Here is a 14225-nt window from a genome sequence, read left to right as displayed (position 1 = left end):
TGTTAAACTATGTTAGGTTAATACAGGGGCGGAGCCAGGGGGGGTCGAGAGGAGGCAGTTGCCCCCCCTGGCTCAGCAGAAAAAATAGTTGAGTGGCTTTTAAATTTAGTAAGAAGAAGGTTTGTATTTGGTTTGACAATATATCCATCTCAAAGTTGCATCTCTTTCTCTAGCTTTGGTTGGGACTTGGTGTCAATTCTCCACTTCACCATGTGGATCCTTACTAAAAAAAATTCTTTATGTAATAATTATCCTACTTCATAAAATTTTGTATAATAAACCAAAATTTTGAGATAATTATATAATAACACAAACTTACGTTAGTTGTATTTGGTGTTCATACTTAATTACTAAAAATATTTTCATTTATAAATGGAATTTTTACTCTCTCTCTCTCTCTCTATATATATATAAATATATATAAAAGAAGATGGCTTATTTATGCAAAAAAAAAAAAAAAAAAAATCCTTTACAACTATCCAACATATATGTAATATGTGTGTGTTTCAATATGCATGCATAGTGTATATAAATTTTGCCCCACCTCGAGTCAAATCCTGACTCCGCCACTGGGTTAATATGTCATGAGCAGTCATCTCTTTCTTCTGTACTTACAGATCAATTCATCTTGACTTTGACATATTAGCAAGTAAAAGATCTCACAAGGAGAGAGAGAGAGAGAGAGAGAAAGAGAGAACAACAAACATGGCGTGTGGTGACAAAATCTAGCGAAGACAAATAATTGTCTTCAAATAACATCTAGTGAGGAAACAATTAATTCTCATCAAATATTAAAAAAATTTAAACATGGTGATGAAATCAAAATTTTGTCGCTATAGGTCATGAAAAAAATGGCACCACCAAAATTTTTAGGCGCAAGATTTACGGATGTTTATGGCTGACAAACTATTTCATTTTGGAAAGTGAGATCTAGGGAGACGAAATTGGGCATTGCCAACTACTGATAAGAGGTAACGAAAAGCTAATATTGTTGCCCAATATGTAAAAAATTTGGTATCATTAGTGACAAAATAATTTTCTCATCACCTATTTGTCAAAAATAAAAGGGTGTGGGTCGAAATTGTTGGTCGCGAAGAAGCAGATCCCTTGACCGAAGAGGAGATATCTATAATGGTTTTTAAGCCTAGATCTAGCTACCTAAAGAGACTTAGTATGAGGTCTTCCTCATCTCTTACGACTACTGTCTCATCTACTTCCTCAACTCAATATATCCTGCATGTCAAGGGTTAGATAGATGAGCTCAAAGATGCAAACATAAGGCATGAGGAAAAGATAGACTCGCAAAATACTCAAACAACTGGTATCATAAACTTTTTAAAGCAAGGGTTTCTATAACACTTTTAGTAGTGTTGGGAGCTCATATACTAGCTAATAGACTTCTTGGTTTTTTTTTTTCATGATAAAGTAACAATTGTAGATTTTTTTAATAATATTCATTGCATTTACATTGTCCTTTTATTTTACCAATGCTTGTTGTTGGGGACTTTGAGTGAATTTTAAAATTCTTCCCTTGCATTAACTTTTTTGAATATATTGTATTTTCTTGCTTTGCCCTTAGAATCATGATTAACACTGTTTGTTCTTCATTTTTCCTTGTGTTAATCGTATTGTTATAAGTCATCCATACCAAAATAAGAAATGCTTGGATACTTCTTTACTAATTGGGTCCAGCATGGGTTCTTTATTGGATGAATTTTTACCAAAAAAAAGGTTGTGATGTTGATAGAGAGACATGCGATGAGCGTAAATTTTACTTTTCTTGTTCGTGCTGCAGTTTTCTCAGACTTATCAATATGATAGTGCTAGATTATGATGTTTCTTAGCCTTTTATTTTCTTTTATGCCGTTAGTGCATCAAATTGTTGGAGCATGATTGAGATTTTTTAAAAGTATCAATGTGATAGTTAAGCTGGTTCAAAAATTTGGTATATTTAGCAGTTTGGGTCCTTGTTTTTTCTTTTTTCTTTTTTTTTAAGTAAAGGAAATTTTTGGGTCCTTTTTTTTTTTAGTTAGCCTATTTTTTCCCCGTGGTGTGGGGTGAGGGTTTGGAATGAGACTCTTGTTTTTAGGGGCCATTGGTGAGCTACACAAACAACAGTTACAACACCCTCAAGTGTAAGAACATACGCTCACCAATAGGACTCATGGTTAAAGAGTTAGACATATTCGTGCATTAAATAACCCTTAAAAATATATCTTTACTTTCTACAACTTATCTTTAATGAGTTGTGGTGACTTAAATGTATATTAAGTACATTCTCAAAAAAAAAAAAAAAATGTAAATTATGTAATGATGTTATTATTAGTTTGAACGCATTACTGACAATAATTCTTATATTACTAACATAATTAATCTTTTTGCTCTATGGTCTAGATATATTTTTCTTTATCTTTGTGCAAATATGAGATTGGGAGCATAAAGACATTTTGTGTGGAACTACTTGAACTCATTTTTATTTTATATTGTTGTAAGATATCTTTCATCTTTTGCTGTAATTATGCTGTGAACAACTTACTTGCATGGATGGTTTGAAACTTTGAATAGTATAATTGTTTTTTATTTGCTTTTCGATTATGTGGATGGTTTGTTTAGGAATGCATGGTTGAAAATGAACAGATTAATGTAATGTAATGAGCATAAATAAATAAAAATAGAAAATAACGATAAAAAAAAAAAAGCAATTTGGTGAAGAAAATTCAGTTTAAGGTTTAATTTAGAACTGAAAAATTAAAAATAATTGCTGACAAAATTTTTCTTCACCAAAATGTTGAAATAACAAAGTTCAAAATAAAAAGGAATTGGTGACTAAATTATTCGTTATCATAGATTTAAAAATAAAACAATTGACGACAACTAAAAAAATAAAAATAATTTGGTGATGAAATAATTTGTTGCTTAATCATTTGAAATGAGAAAAAAATACATTTAGCAATGAAATATTTTGTTGCCTAATTTTGTTACATAAAAAAATTAAAAATTAAAAAAAAAAACATTGGTTACACATTTATTTTGTCTGCGAATACTTTTGTTTAGCAAGAAAAATATTAAGCAATGAAATAGTTTTGTTGCCTATGATTTTTTTTTTTCTTTTAGTTATTAAAAAATTTGGCTATTAATATTTTCATCACCAAGACATTTGGCAACCGAGTTTAAGCAAAGAAAGGTGTTTCGTCACCATATGTTTTAGGCGATGAGATGAGTACATTCAATGATGAAATTTTTTGTAATATAGGCCTTGTATGTTAGAGAGAGAGAGAGAGAGAGAGAGAGAGATCCCTCACTAGGGAATTGACAACGCATTCTTTTTATTTTTATTTGAGAAACACACACACACACATATATGGGGGAAGGGGGATGAGATATGGGAATACACTCACACGCCAACACCAAAATTGCATGCAACAGTTAGTGTCGTGGAGTAAGTGATAAACCCCTTCTCAATATCACACCTTACCGATGTAGGATGACTCGACAACACTGAGTATCTTTTTTTTTTTTTTTTTTTTTTTTTTTTTTTTTGAGAAACACACACACACACACGCATATATGGGGGAAGGGGGATGAGAGACAACGCATTCTTGAGATGAAGAGATGGAACATTCTTTATTTTTGGAGAAAGAAGAAGAAATGGAACATGATAAATCTAAAAGGAAAACAAAATTTTTATAAAAAATTAGGGCAAAACTTAGGTACAATATCTTGAGTGCAATATACTAGGCTTCTCAATTAAATCCATACATATGGTTGTATTGACTAATAAAACACAATAAGCATTATCCTTTCCAAAGATAATTTAATTCAGTGCAAGTATGTATTTGAATTTGATTGAGAAACTTAATGTATTGCACCTAAAATACTATATATATCTAAGTTTTAGCGCAAAAAAATATATCTAGCTTTGATATAAGGTTATTTAAAAACTTTTATGATATCAAATGAAAAAAAAAAAAAAAAAAAAAAAAGAATTTTATGACAAAGACGTCGTGGCAGCAAGTTTTTGTAAATGAATCAAAAGGGCTGACTTTAGCTTGCATGAGTCTTTTTAGCAAAGAGAAAAGGACATGCCAAATAGAAAACAAAAAAAAGGGAATTTGTGAGTGCACGAGTAGTTAGGATGATGATTATGCGTGGGATTAGAATATGCAACCACATGAAAAATGCATCAAATGATTAAAGACTCAATTCTAAATTCTAACGCGTGCCGACAATGTCAAAAGATAAATTATATAAGAGAATAGAAGAAAATATGTTCCTTGTGCATTGGTTTTTTCAATTCTCTCAATTTGAACTACTAAATCATTTAAAATTTTAAACAACACGACTTTTTAAATATTCTTAAATTTGTAATATTTAATTTAAATTATAAAATAAATAAATTTCAAATGAAAATGGTCTTATATGTGACCATAATGGTTCTGCAACTCATTAAATAGAGGCAAGAAATTTTCTCAAAATAAATAATAAAGGTAAGAAGTTTGATTCTTTGATGCGATCTAATTTAAGGAAAATAAATAGATTTTAGGATATAATTAAAGATTGTTAGATCATAGATGAAGGCTTCAGATAATATATATATATATATATATATAGATGAAGAGAAATATTTTAGAATCAATGATTAGAATATTCACATCCAGTGCTTTGCAAAAAATAATACAAAAGCTATAGTGGTCTCGTAAATATACAGGACCACTAGCAATTTCATATAGTTAACTCACATTATTTTATTTCTCTCTCTCTCTGAATAGTGAATACTGTTACTAGTGACATGGGTGGCTAAAATGGTAATAAGGGCGCCTTGGTTGAAATCTCAGGCCGTATATGGGTTTGTATTGATGGGTTTTGTGACAGGTTGCAGTCGAAACTACAGTGACAAGTTGTTGGGTTTTGTGAAGAGTGAGTTAAAATTTTGGTGATGGGTTTTGTGTGGATACGAGAAGATGTAAATGGAGATGGTTGGTGACAAAATTGACTAGGGGTTTGGGTGATTTGACTTTGGGTTTGGTTTGAGCTATGAAGGAAAATATATTATTTAAAAATGATGTATTATAAAATAAAGAATAATATATTTTAAAATTCTAAAATGATTAGCTTGATATTTTACTTTTCGTTTATTTTATAATTTTAATGGTAGGAGTGAGAGATTTGAATAATATAAATATTTGTTAGAAATAAAAAAAATAGCTCGTTGTTGGCACCTCTTAATTTTGGGTGATGTTTATTTAAAAGATTCAGTTAATGTATGCCTTTAAGGTATATATAAAAGAAAAGACATATATTAACAAATTTATTTTTGGAAAAATTTTATTGGGAATTAAAAAAATTGTTAAATTTTTTCATTTTCTATTAAAATTTTTTTCCAAAAATAGTATATTATTATGTGCTTTTAGGGCACACGTCAGTAAAATTTTTATTTAAATACTTAATTTTTTAAACTTTAAAATATAATATTAAGTCATGTTTTTTGTTAAAATTTAAAGTTACCAAATTGAAACTTTTCTCTTCTTGGCTCTCCGTGACTTTGGAACATAAAAGAAACCAACTTGCATTTTCCATACGTAAAATTTAATCCTCTTAAATTTAACTATCAGATTTTTGTAGGAGATTTAATTTTTTATTACTTATTTTTTTTCACAATCTATCTATCTTTCTCACACAAACTTTCTTTTCTTACCTTTTTTTTTTCCTTATCAATGCCAACATGAATGCTTCTATGAAGGAGTTATGGAAAAAGTTCACCAGTCTGAAGAAGAAAAATGGGTTATGACTGTTAGTTCTGAGGAAGTGGCTCTCTCTAAACGATAAGCCCAATTTAGTCTTCTATTCAAGCTACAAACCAACAAAGATTTCAACAAGGAGGCTCTTAAATCTACTCTTCACCAACTCTGGTGGTGCTCTCATGGTGTGACTATTAAAGAAGTTGGGAGTAATTTATTTCTGGCTATCTTTGTTAAGGAGGAGAACATGATTGAAGTTCAAGACAGAAGTCCTTGGTCTTATTGAAGTGCTTCAACGGTGATGTAAGCCCTAGTAACGTTACTTTCCAACATTCCCCATATATATATATATATATTTTTGAGAATCAAAACAATACGTATTATTAAGGAAGGCTATTCAAATCAGTCTGAATGACAGATAAAAGGTCTGGTGGAACATCTTCCATCCAGACGGACAAAGGGGAGGATGAGATTGCTTTTCTAGCTAGCAAATGGGCAACCTTATTACATTGTCTCCGAACATGTGTAACTCTAAAACCAGTAAAGCTCGAAGCAAGAAAAATAATATCATTTATGATGTGACCAAAGGGCAACAATGACTTGCTGCAGCTGTTCAAAAGCTTGATTAAGACTTCAAAGTCTCCTTCAAGGACAATGTTATCAAATCCCAGTTCTAGTGCGAACTCCATAGCTCGGCATGCTGCCAAGGTTTCCATTTCAATGATTGTGAATGGCAGCGGAACGACTTCAGACAATGAGGCCATCACTAATCCATCATGGTTTCGTATGACTACTCCTAGACCAACTCTATTTTCATGTTCAAAAAGTGATCCGTTGAAGTTAACCTTGTATCCATGTAAGGGTGGAGGTGTCCACGCTACAACTGATGGTTTCGGTGCTGCTGTTGCTGATGTGGGATCAGGTAAGCAGCCCAATGTGAGTTCACGAGCTCTGTCCAGCACCTGTTCTAGTGGGATAAAGGGTTTTCCAAGTCTGATATTATTTCTTCTATTCCACAAAGTCCAAGCCATTGATGAGAACAGCTCTGGGTTCCTGTTATCTGCACAAATAACAAACATTATATCTAAAAAACTGCTGCATTGTCTGATGGTGCCATGACTCCATAGAGGGGTACTTTGTCAGAAATTCTCCAAATTTGGACAGCGATATAAAGCATGAACTGAGTCTTCTGTGTGCAAGTTACACAACTCACACACCACTAGTAACCAGTTGGCGTTGAAGCAAATTCATCTTGGTGGGCAGCACATTCTTGCAAGCATGCCATACCGTATTTTTGACCTTCCTTGGAACTTTTAAACCCCAAATCTTCTTCCATAGGGGCCGCAATGTGATACCATCAGAGGAGCCAGGTTCACTAGCTTTGCACTGCTTCTGTAGAAATTTATATCCCGTCTAAACTGAATACTCTTTGTCCAGGCTAAAAGGCCATATTAAAACATCCTCTTGTATAGATCGGCAAAGAGGTATGTTCTTGATGATATTGGCTTCCCACTCAAAGAAATAGGACTCAATGAGGTCCCCCTTCCACACACGGTTGGTCTAATCAATCAAGGAACTAACCATGGGAGAGTTATCATTTGCAATAGAAGGGGAGATGATTTTATTATTTGACTTCCCTAGTAGCCACCTATCACCCCATATATGCACTGATTTTCCATTCCCAATCTGCCAAACAACCTCTCTTTTAATTACATCTCAACCCCTAAGGATACTCTTCCATGCAAACGAAGCGTTGCTTGGTTCCCTTGCTTCCATAATACTACAATCTGGGAAAAATTTTGCCTTGAAGACCTGATAAAATAAGGAGTGATGGTCATGAAGGAGTCGCCACGTGTGTTTAGCCAAGAGAGCATCATTAAACCGAGAGAGGTCTTTAAAGCCCATACCACCATGTGACTTTGGTTTTACACAATTCTTGCCACTTTACCCAATGTATCTTCCTAGCATTTCCACGTTGCCCCCAAAAAAATTTCCGGATCAAAGCTTCAATCTTATGACAAAGAGTGGCTGGTAACTTGAAGCAAGACATCGTATAGGTAGGGAGTGCTTGTACGACAACTTTGATTAAAATTTCTCACCCTGCTTGTGATAGTAGTTTAACTTCCCACCCTTGCAATTTTTTCCAAATTCTTTGCTTTAGATGGGCAAAGCTTTCCTTTTTATTTCTACCCACAAAGGAAGGCAGACCTAAATACTTTTCATATTGCTAAACCACCTGTACCCCAACAGCCTCTTTGATTACCTCTTGCACTTCAGATGAGGTTGATTTACTGAAAAAGAGTGTTGTTTTTGCCCTATTAAGTTGCTACCCCGAGGCTCTCTCATAGGTCGCCAAAATCTCAAGCAACTTTAAACATTCATCCTCCTTGGCCTTGCAAAAAATTAAGCTATCGTTTGCAAAGAGAAGATGGTAGTACTTCTTCTTGTCACGCATATTAGGTGACGAATGTAATGGCCTTGATCATTTGAGGTAGTGCTCATCTTTAATCTGTGCCAAAATTTTGTCAACAGGCATAACTAAAGGTATGAGTTTTACCGTTCGAGGAGCCTTTTCATCTTTCCTTTTATCCCCGTCACTAGGCTGACGATTGGGGAAATCCCTTTTTCGTCCTTTGCGGTCATCCTCCTTTCCTTTTTCACTAGTCTTTTCTACGTCCTTTATCGCGGCTAAAGCGTCTTCTGCGTTCATGTATTTTTGTGCCTTCAAAAGCATTTCTACCATCGTCTTCGGAGTATTCTTCGCGAGTGAGACCACGAACTCCCTGGATTTCAATCCAGCTTTAAAGGTAGTTAACTGTACCTTGTCATCAGTTTCGTCTACCTCTAAAATTTTTCGAGTGAAACATTTCACGTACGACCTCAGGGTCTCTTTCTCCCCTTGTCTAATGGTGAGTAAGTGGCCTGCGGGCCTTCTCGAGCGTTGTCCTCCAACGAAGTGGCATAAGAAGGCATTGCCCAACTATTCAAAGCTGTCGATGGACGATGTTGGTAACTTCGTGAACCACTCCCTTGCAGCTCCTTTGAGAGTGGTGGGAAAAGAGCGACACAATATTTCGTCAGGAGGCTGTTGAAGGCCCAGTGTCGTCTTGAAGGTGTTGAGGTGGTCCAGGGGGTCCTTAAGTCCGTCAAATGGTTCAAGCTAAGGCAGGCAAAATTTCGACGGTACTAGACATTCCAAGACTGCCGCTGTAAAAGGTGAATTTGTCGTTTTGACCATCCTATCCAGGCTTTGATTTTTCTTCCCTTTAATGGCATTCCTTAACTTGTCCATTCCTTTCTCATCTCCTGGAAGAGATCCGAGTTTGGTTCATCTAAAGTAGCTGGTCCTTGACCGCTCCTTCTATGACTATCTCCTTTGTCTTCTTGATTAGCCCTAGACCGGTTCTCCTCTTGCTGAAGCCGTAGCCTCAACTCCTGGTTCTACCTGGTGAGTTCTTCCATGCTAGCTGCAAGTGTCTGGATTTGCAAGCTAATGTTGTAGGATCTTGGTTGGACTCCATTTGAATTTGGGAATTGACTGGAACCATACTTTCAAACCTAAGTGTGAAAATGTCATTCCAACAGACGACGCCAAACTAATGATGTGCAAATCATCAGTCTTGTAGGTTCGTCCAGACGAAGCTGAATCCGTGCCACCAACTCTGCAAATGTAGAACAATGGCTCCTTTAAGGTGGTCATCGGTATGGTGCCTGCCACAACATCTCCGATGCCAAAGTTAGTATATATGGGAGTTTTTAGAGAATAATAAGACTGTTCTGAATATAAGAGTATTTTTGGATGAATCTCTGTACCTGCTTTGTCTCTGATCAGTATATATACAGCTTCATGGTTTCTAGTCGTTGGGGCCTTAATTGCAGCTTTAGTGCCCTTTTTGTAACGCCTCAGGGCTCATGAATATGAGTTTTGATGGGACTCCAACGGTTTGCCCCTTGATTGGTAATTGCCCAAGGCATTGAATGCTCTTATTAATGATTCGCTTATGTTCCTCTGTGTCGTGCCAAGGTGGACTAATATATTTGAGAAGGTCGTCCAGGAAGGGGAGTTCGTTAGTCCCACCAGCTACAAAATTTCTAAAAAATTAAAGATCAATAGCTATGTCATTAATAAACTATTTAAATTGCAAGTTTTTGTAATTTAAAATTATGTATAAAATATAAACTTATAGTCATATAGTAAATAATATCTGATTGACACAAAATTTGACATGTGTATTAAGAGCATAAAGAACATACAATTCAATAGTTAGATTTTCAAAATATGTAGTATTGCTTATTTAATTAAGTAAAATTGTAACCTTAGGTTACAACTAATTTTGTAACTAAATTTTGTCTTTAGTTATTGTTATAGATATATTTGCCCATTAGCATAGGTTCAAACTTAATTTTATTTTGTGTGTAAGCCAAGTCTCTTACTTATACTAGAAGTCTATTAGTTTAGGGTTTAGTCTACTATATATACCCATATTATGGTTCATTGTAACAAAGGATTTGTACTACACTCTAATATATATTAAAGATGTAGACATTTTTAGGGTTTCCTCTGTGGACGTAGGTTGTTAAGCTGAATCACGTAATTCTCGTGTTCTTGTATTTCTATTTTATGCTTCCCTCTTCCACATCTATACAAGCATATTCAATATAAAATATATTATAACTAAGATTTAACGGTTATAAATCACAATGTGTTTCTTCAAAAAAAAAAAAAAAAAAAAGAAAAGAAAAGAAAAGAAAAGAAGAGAAGAAAAAGTTATAAATCACAATGTGTAAAAAAAGTTTTTGCCTTTAGTGGTATTAGTGGGCCACAAGGTGATGCCTATAGTATTGCCTCGTGTTTTAAATTTTAAAGCGAGTGAGCAACTAGCAATCCTCCTAATTTGACCTGAGAATTGACATAAGGCCAAAAAATTAAAAAAATTAAAAAAAAAAAAGGTAGGAAAAAAAGAGAAGAAGAAAAAAAAGTAGAGGGTAGGAAACCAGAATCTTGGAAAATCACAACTGGATTATTTTTTTAAAACCCATATTTATTTGATGTTCCATCGTTAGAAACGGTCCCTCTTGTTGTGATGAGACAATGTCACGTTTAACAAATAATAAAACTGTTTTCCTTGGAAGCTTCATTTTCTCTAAACTCTAGATCAGAAAAGGAGGCACTGTTGGATTCTGCATCCGTAGCGAACCCCAGTATGAAGATTAAACAAATCTAGAGAGGTTCAACCGCACGGGTCTGTACCCTGAACCGACAGTCCGTATTTGTCTTCTGGTGTGTTGTCCATCCCTTTTTCATTTTGAAATCTCTTCTTTTTTAGTTTTTCAAACTCACCTAGACTCTTTCTGGGTCGCTTCTTCTTCTTCTTCCTATGTTAGCACTTAGTATTAGTACCACCGCTACTAGTTTGTCCTTGATCTAATACAATACTTGATAGATTCTATTACCAACTACACTGCACCCACCGACACCTCCATCTCCTATAAAAGTTTCAAGGACAGACAGGAGGGACATCAAACCACACCACGTTGACCAGCGCTAGCTAGCTATCCTTATACTTGGCTTTGCTGCTTTTGGAATTGGAAGTGATGGGTTTCCTCAAGTGCCTTATTGGATTCAAAATTAGACGCAGATCCAATCGTGTCGTTACTTATAATCAGGACCATGATGGGAACCGGAACCAGTCTACTAGCAATGGCACCACTACTAATACAGCTACTGATGATAGTAGTAAGACTAATAGACTTGAGCTAATTGATGGTCAAAAGCGGAATATTGATGGGGTTGGGGTGATCAGGAAATTCAGTTGGGATGAGGTTGAGAGGCTGACCAAGAACTTCTCCAAGGTGATTGGATCGGGAGGATTTAGCACCGTCTATTTGGCTCACTTTCAGGGCCTGGAACTGGAGCTGGGGGCAATTAAGGTCCACATTGGCAGTGAGCGCCTCAACCAATTGTTCAAGCAAGAACTGGACATCCTGCTCCGTCTTCGCCATCAACATATCGTCAAGCTTCTTGGTTATTGTGATGACGGAGGTGAGTACTTTACATATATGTAGTATTTTGCTCTTATCTTTTTAATTAATTGAAGATTTGAGATCTGAAATTAATCCGTGCTATTTTGATTTTTTTTTTTTTTTTTGAGAAGTTGTGATATATTGATATTTGATACATATAATATATATATAATTTCAGAACAAGGGGCAATGGTATTTGAGTACGTCTCCAACGGAAGCTTGCAAGAGAAGCTCCATGGTGGTGGTGATGGTATAGCAGAAGAAGATGCAAAAAGCAAAAGGAAATCATTGCCTGTGCTTTCGTGGAGAAGCCGCATGACAATAGCCTTCCAGCTAGCGCAAGCAATAGAATATTTGCATGAAAAGTGTAGCCCACAGATTGTTCACGGTGACATTAAAGCTTCAAACATCCTACTGGACCACCATCTCAACTGCAAGCTCTGTGATTTCGGTTTCTCAAAGATGGGGTTTTCTTCGTCTATACTCCCACCTTCTTCATCTTCCCCTGCTTATTCCTCGAGGAGGAAGCAAGTGATGATGGGTTCTCCAGGTTACACCGATCCACACTACCTGAGAACTGGATTAGCCTCAAAGAAGAACGACATTTACAGCTATGGAGTCGTGGTTTTGGAGCTTGTGACAGGGATGGAGGCCTTCTGTTCCGAAAGGGACCAGTTCTTGACATCTATAGTGGGACCGACATTGCTGACGAGGGATGTGGCGGACATGGTGGACCCACGACTGGGCAGAGACTATGATATGGAAGAAGCAAGGGCCATGCTTTCCATCTCAGCCCTCTGCCTTGGCCACTCGCCCACCCTCAGGCCTTCTGCCACCCACATCTTGCAAACTATCAAGGACAAAATGTCAAAATCTCTTCCACCTCTTTCCATTTCTCACCGCCACCGGACAAAGACAAATTTGGTCAACTCGTGATTCGTGATTCATGATCTATTAGTGTGATTCTGTAAATTTGTAAAAAAGAAAAAAGAAAAAAAATACTTATATTACACTTTTGATCTTTTGCAACTGGATTCATTAGGGTTGGTGTTGAATAACATCCCATGTACATTCATATTATCATTCGACAGTGACACTTTAACGACCCTCCCGTGCGTTTTTTTTGTAATTATTTTTTGATTTTTTATCATTGTTTTCTATTTTTAAGTAGGTAGAAATACATTCTCCCAAAAAAAAAAAAAAAAAAGTAGGTAGAAATAAATTTATTTATATTATAATTTTTTTTAGAGAAAAATATTATTAGTTTGTTTTACTTTTTCAAATGAACATGTCTGTTTGTATAGCGCTAATTTTGCTAAAATTAAAAACTTATTATTGAAAATACGGTAAATAAAAGTAAAAATTAGTTGAAATAGTACAGTGGGACCCATAAATAGTATCAAAAAGTATGGTGAGACCCATGAATAGTTGCAAAAATAAGTTGAATAATAAAATAATTTTAATTTTCATTGGTATCCAAACACACACTTGACATGTCAATGCAAATAGATTATAGTCTCTAGATATTTTTATTATGAAAATAAGAGAAATATTAGAAAGATTATTTTCAAAGCTAGACATCAATGTTCATTTGTTAATAGAGGGGAGTATAACTTAAAACGGGGAGAAAAACAATAAAAGAATTAAAATTAAAATTTATATTAAAAATATCTAGAGATTATGAGGCTGTTTGGTTTGTCAACTGAAAACATAGTGTTCAGTGTTTAAACACTGAACACTAGTGTTCAAAATTTAAAACAATGTGTTTGGTTAACCTACCGTGTTCTGGGTTGTTTAAAAATGGTTGCTCCAAAAACAATGTTTGAACAACATGTTTTGAAATCAAGTCGGAGCAGATTTTAAACAACAAAATTGTTTTTCAGTGGCACTTCGGTAATAAAAGTGAGATTCAAACGGGCCCACCTGATCAGCTTTTTTTGGTCGTCTGTCTCCTCTCTTTACAAAGTACAATTCGTAGTTTTTAGGCACAACTCTTTGCATTCTGTTTCGTTTCCAACCTGATACCTTTGTTCTGGTTTTCCCCATATATTCATCATCATTAAGTTTAAGAAGGTGTCACCACAGGACATCGAATTTCTAGTGCACCCATCTGAAAAATCTCCAGAATACCACTACTGAGCAACATGGGGCATGAACCCTGGCAAACATTTGCATGGCAATTTATTATTGTTTAAATTACAGCAACCAAATTTTCCACAAAAATTGTAAGCATAACAATTGTCACTCGGATCCGCAGCTGACAAAGACCAAGTCCCGTTTGTGCTCTGTTCCAAATAATCTATTTTCCCACTAAAATTCATCACCAACCTTGCATTCCCAAAACCACTACAAAGATCACACCAGCTGCAGTGAACCCGGAACTCTCCACTCACCTCCATAACTCCCTTCACCCAGTGCCATTCTGCCTCAGAAAAAAAAAAAAAAAAAAAAAAAAAAAAAAAA

At 35.1% G+C, this 14225-nt stretch overlaps 1 protein-coding gene across 1 annotated transcript; it reads left to right on the top strand.

Moving 5' to 3' along the window:
- The first annotated feature begins 10723 nt into the window (after positions 1-10723).
- Positions 10724-12869, top strand: LOC115975125 (probable receptor-like protein kinase At4g10390). Its single transcript, XM_031095783.1, has 3 exons — positions 10724-11019; positions 11183-11781; positions 11941-12869. Exons 2-3 carry the CDS (start codon positions 11334-11336, stop codon positions 12696-12698), a joined length of 1206 nt encoding a protein of 401 aa, XP_030951643.1. The 5' UTR covers positions 10724-11019; positions 11183-11333; the 3' UTR covers positions 12699-12869.
- Positions 12870-14225: the final 1356 nt, after the last annotated feature.

Source organism: Quercus lobata, chromosome 2 (genome assembly GCF_001633185.2).
Source record: "Quercus lobata isolate SW786 chromosome 2, ValleyOak3.0 Primary Assembly, whole genome shotgun sequence".
Lineage (NCBI taxonomy): Eukaryota > Viridiplantae > Streptophyta > Magnoliopsida > Fagales > Fagaceae > Quercus > Quercus lobata.
Note: the sequence above shows the minus strand (reverse complement) of the source record. Positions and strands in the feature narration are given on the sequence as shown.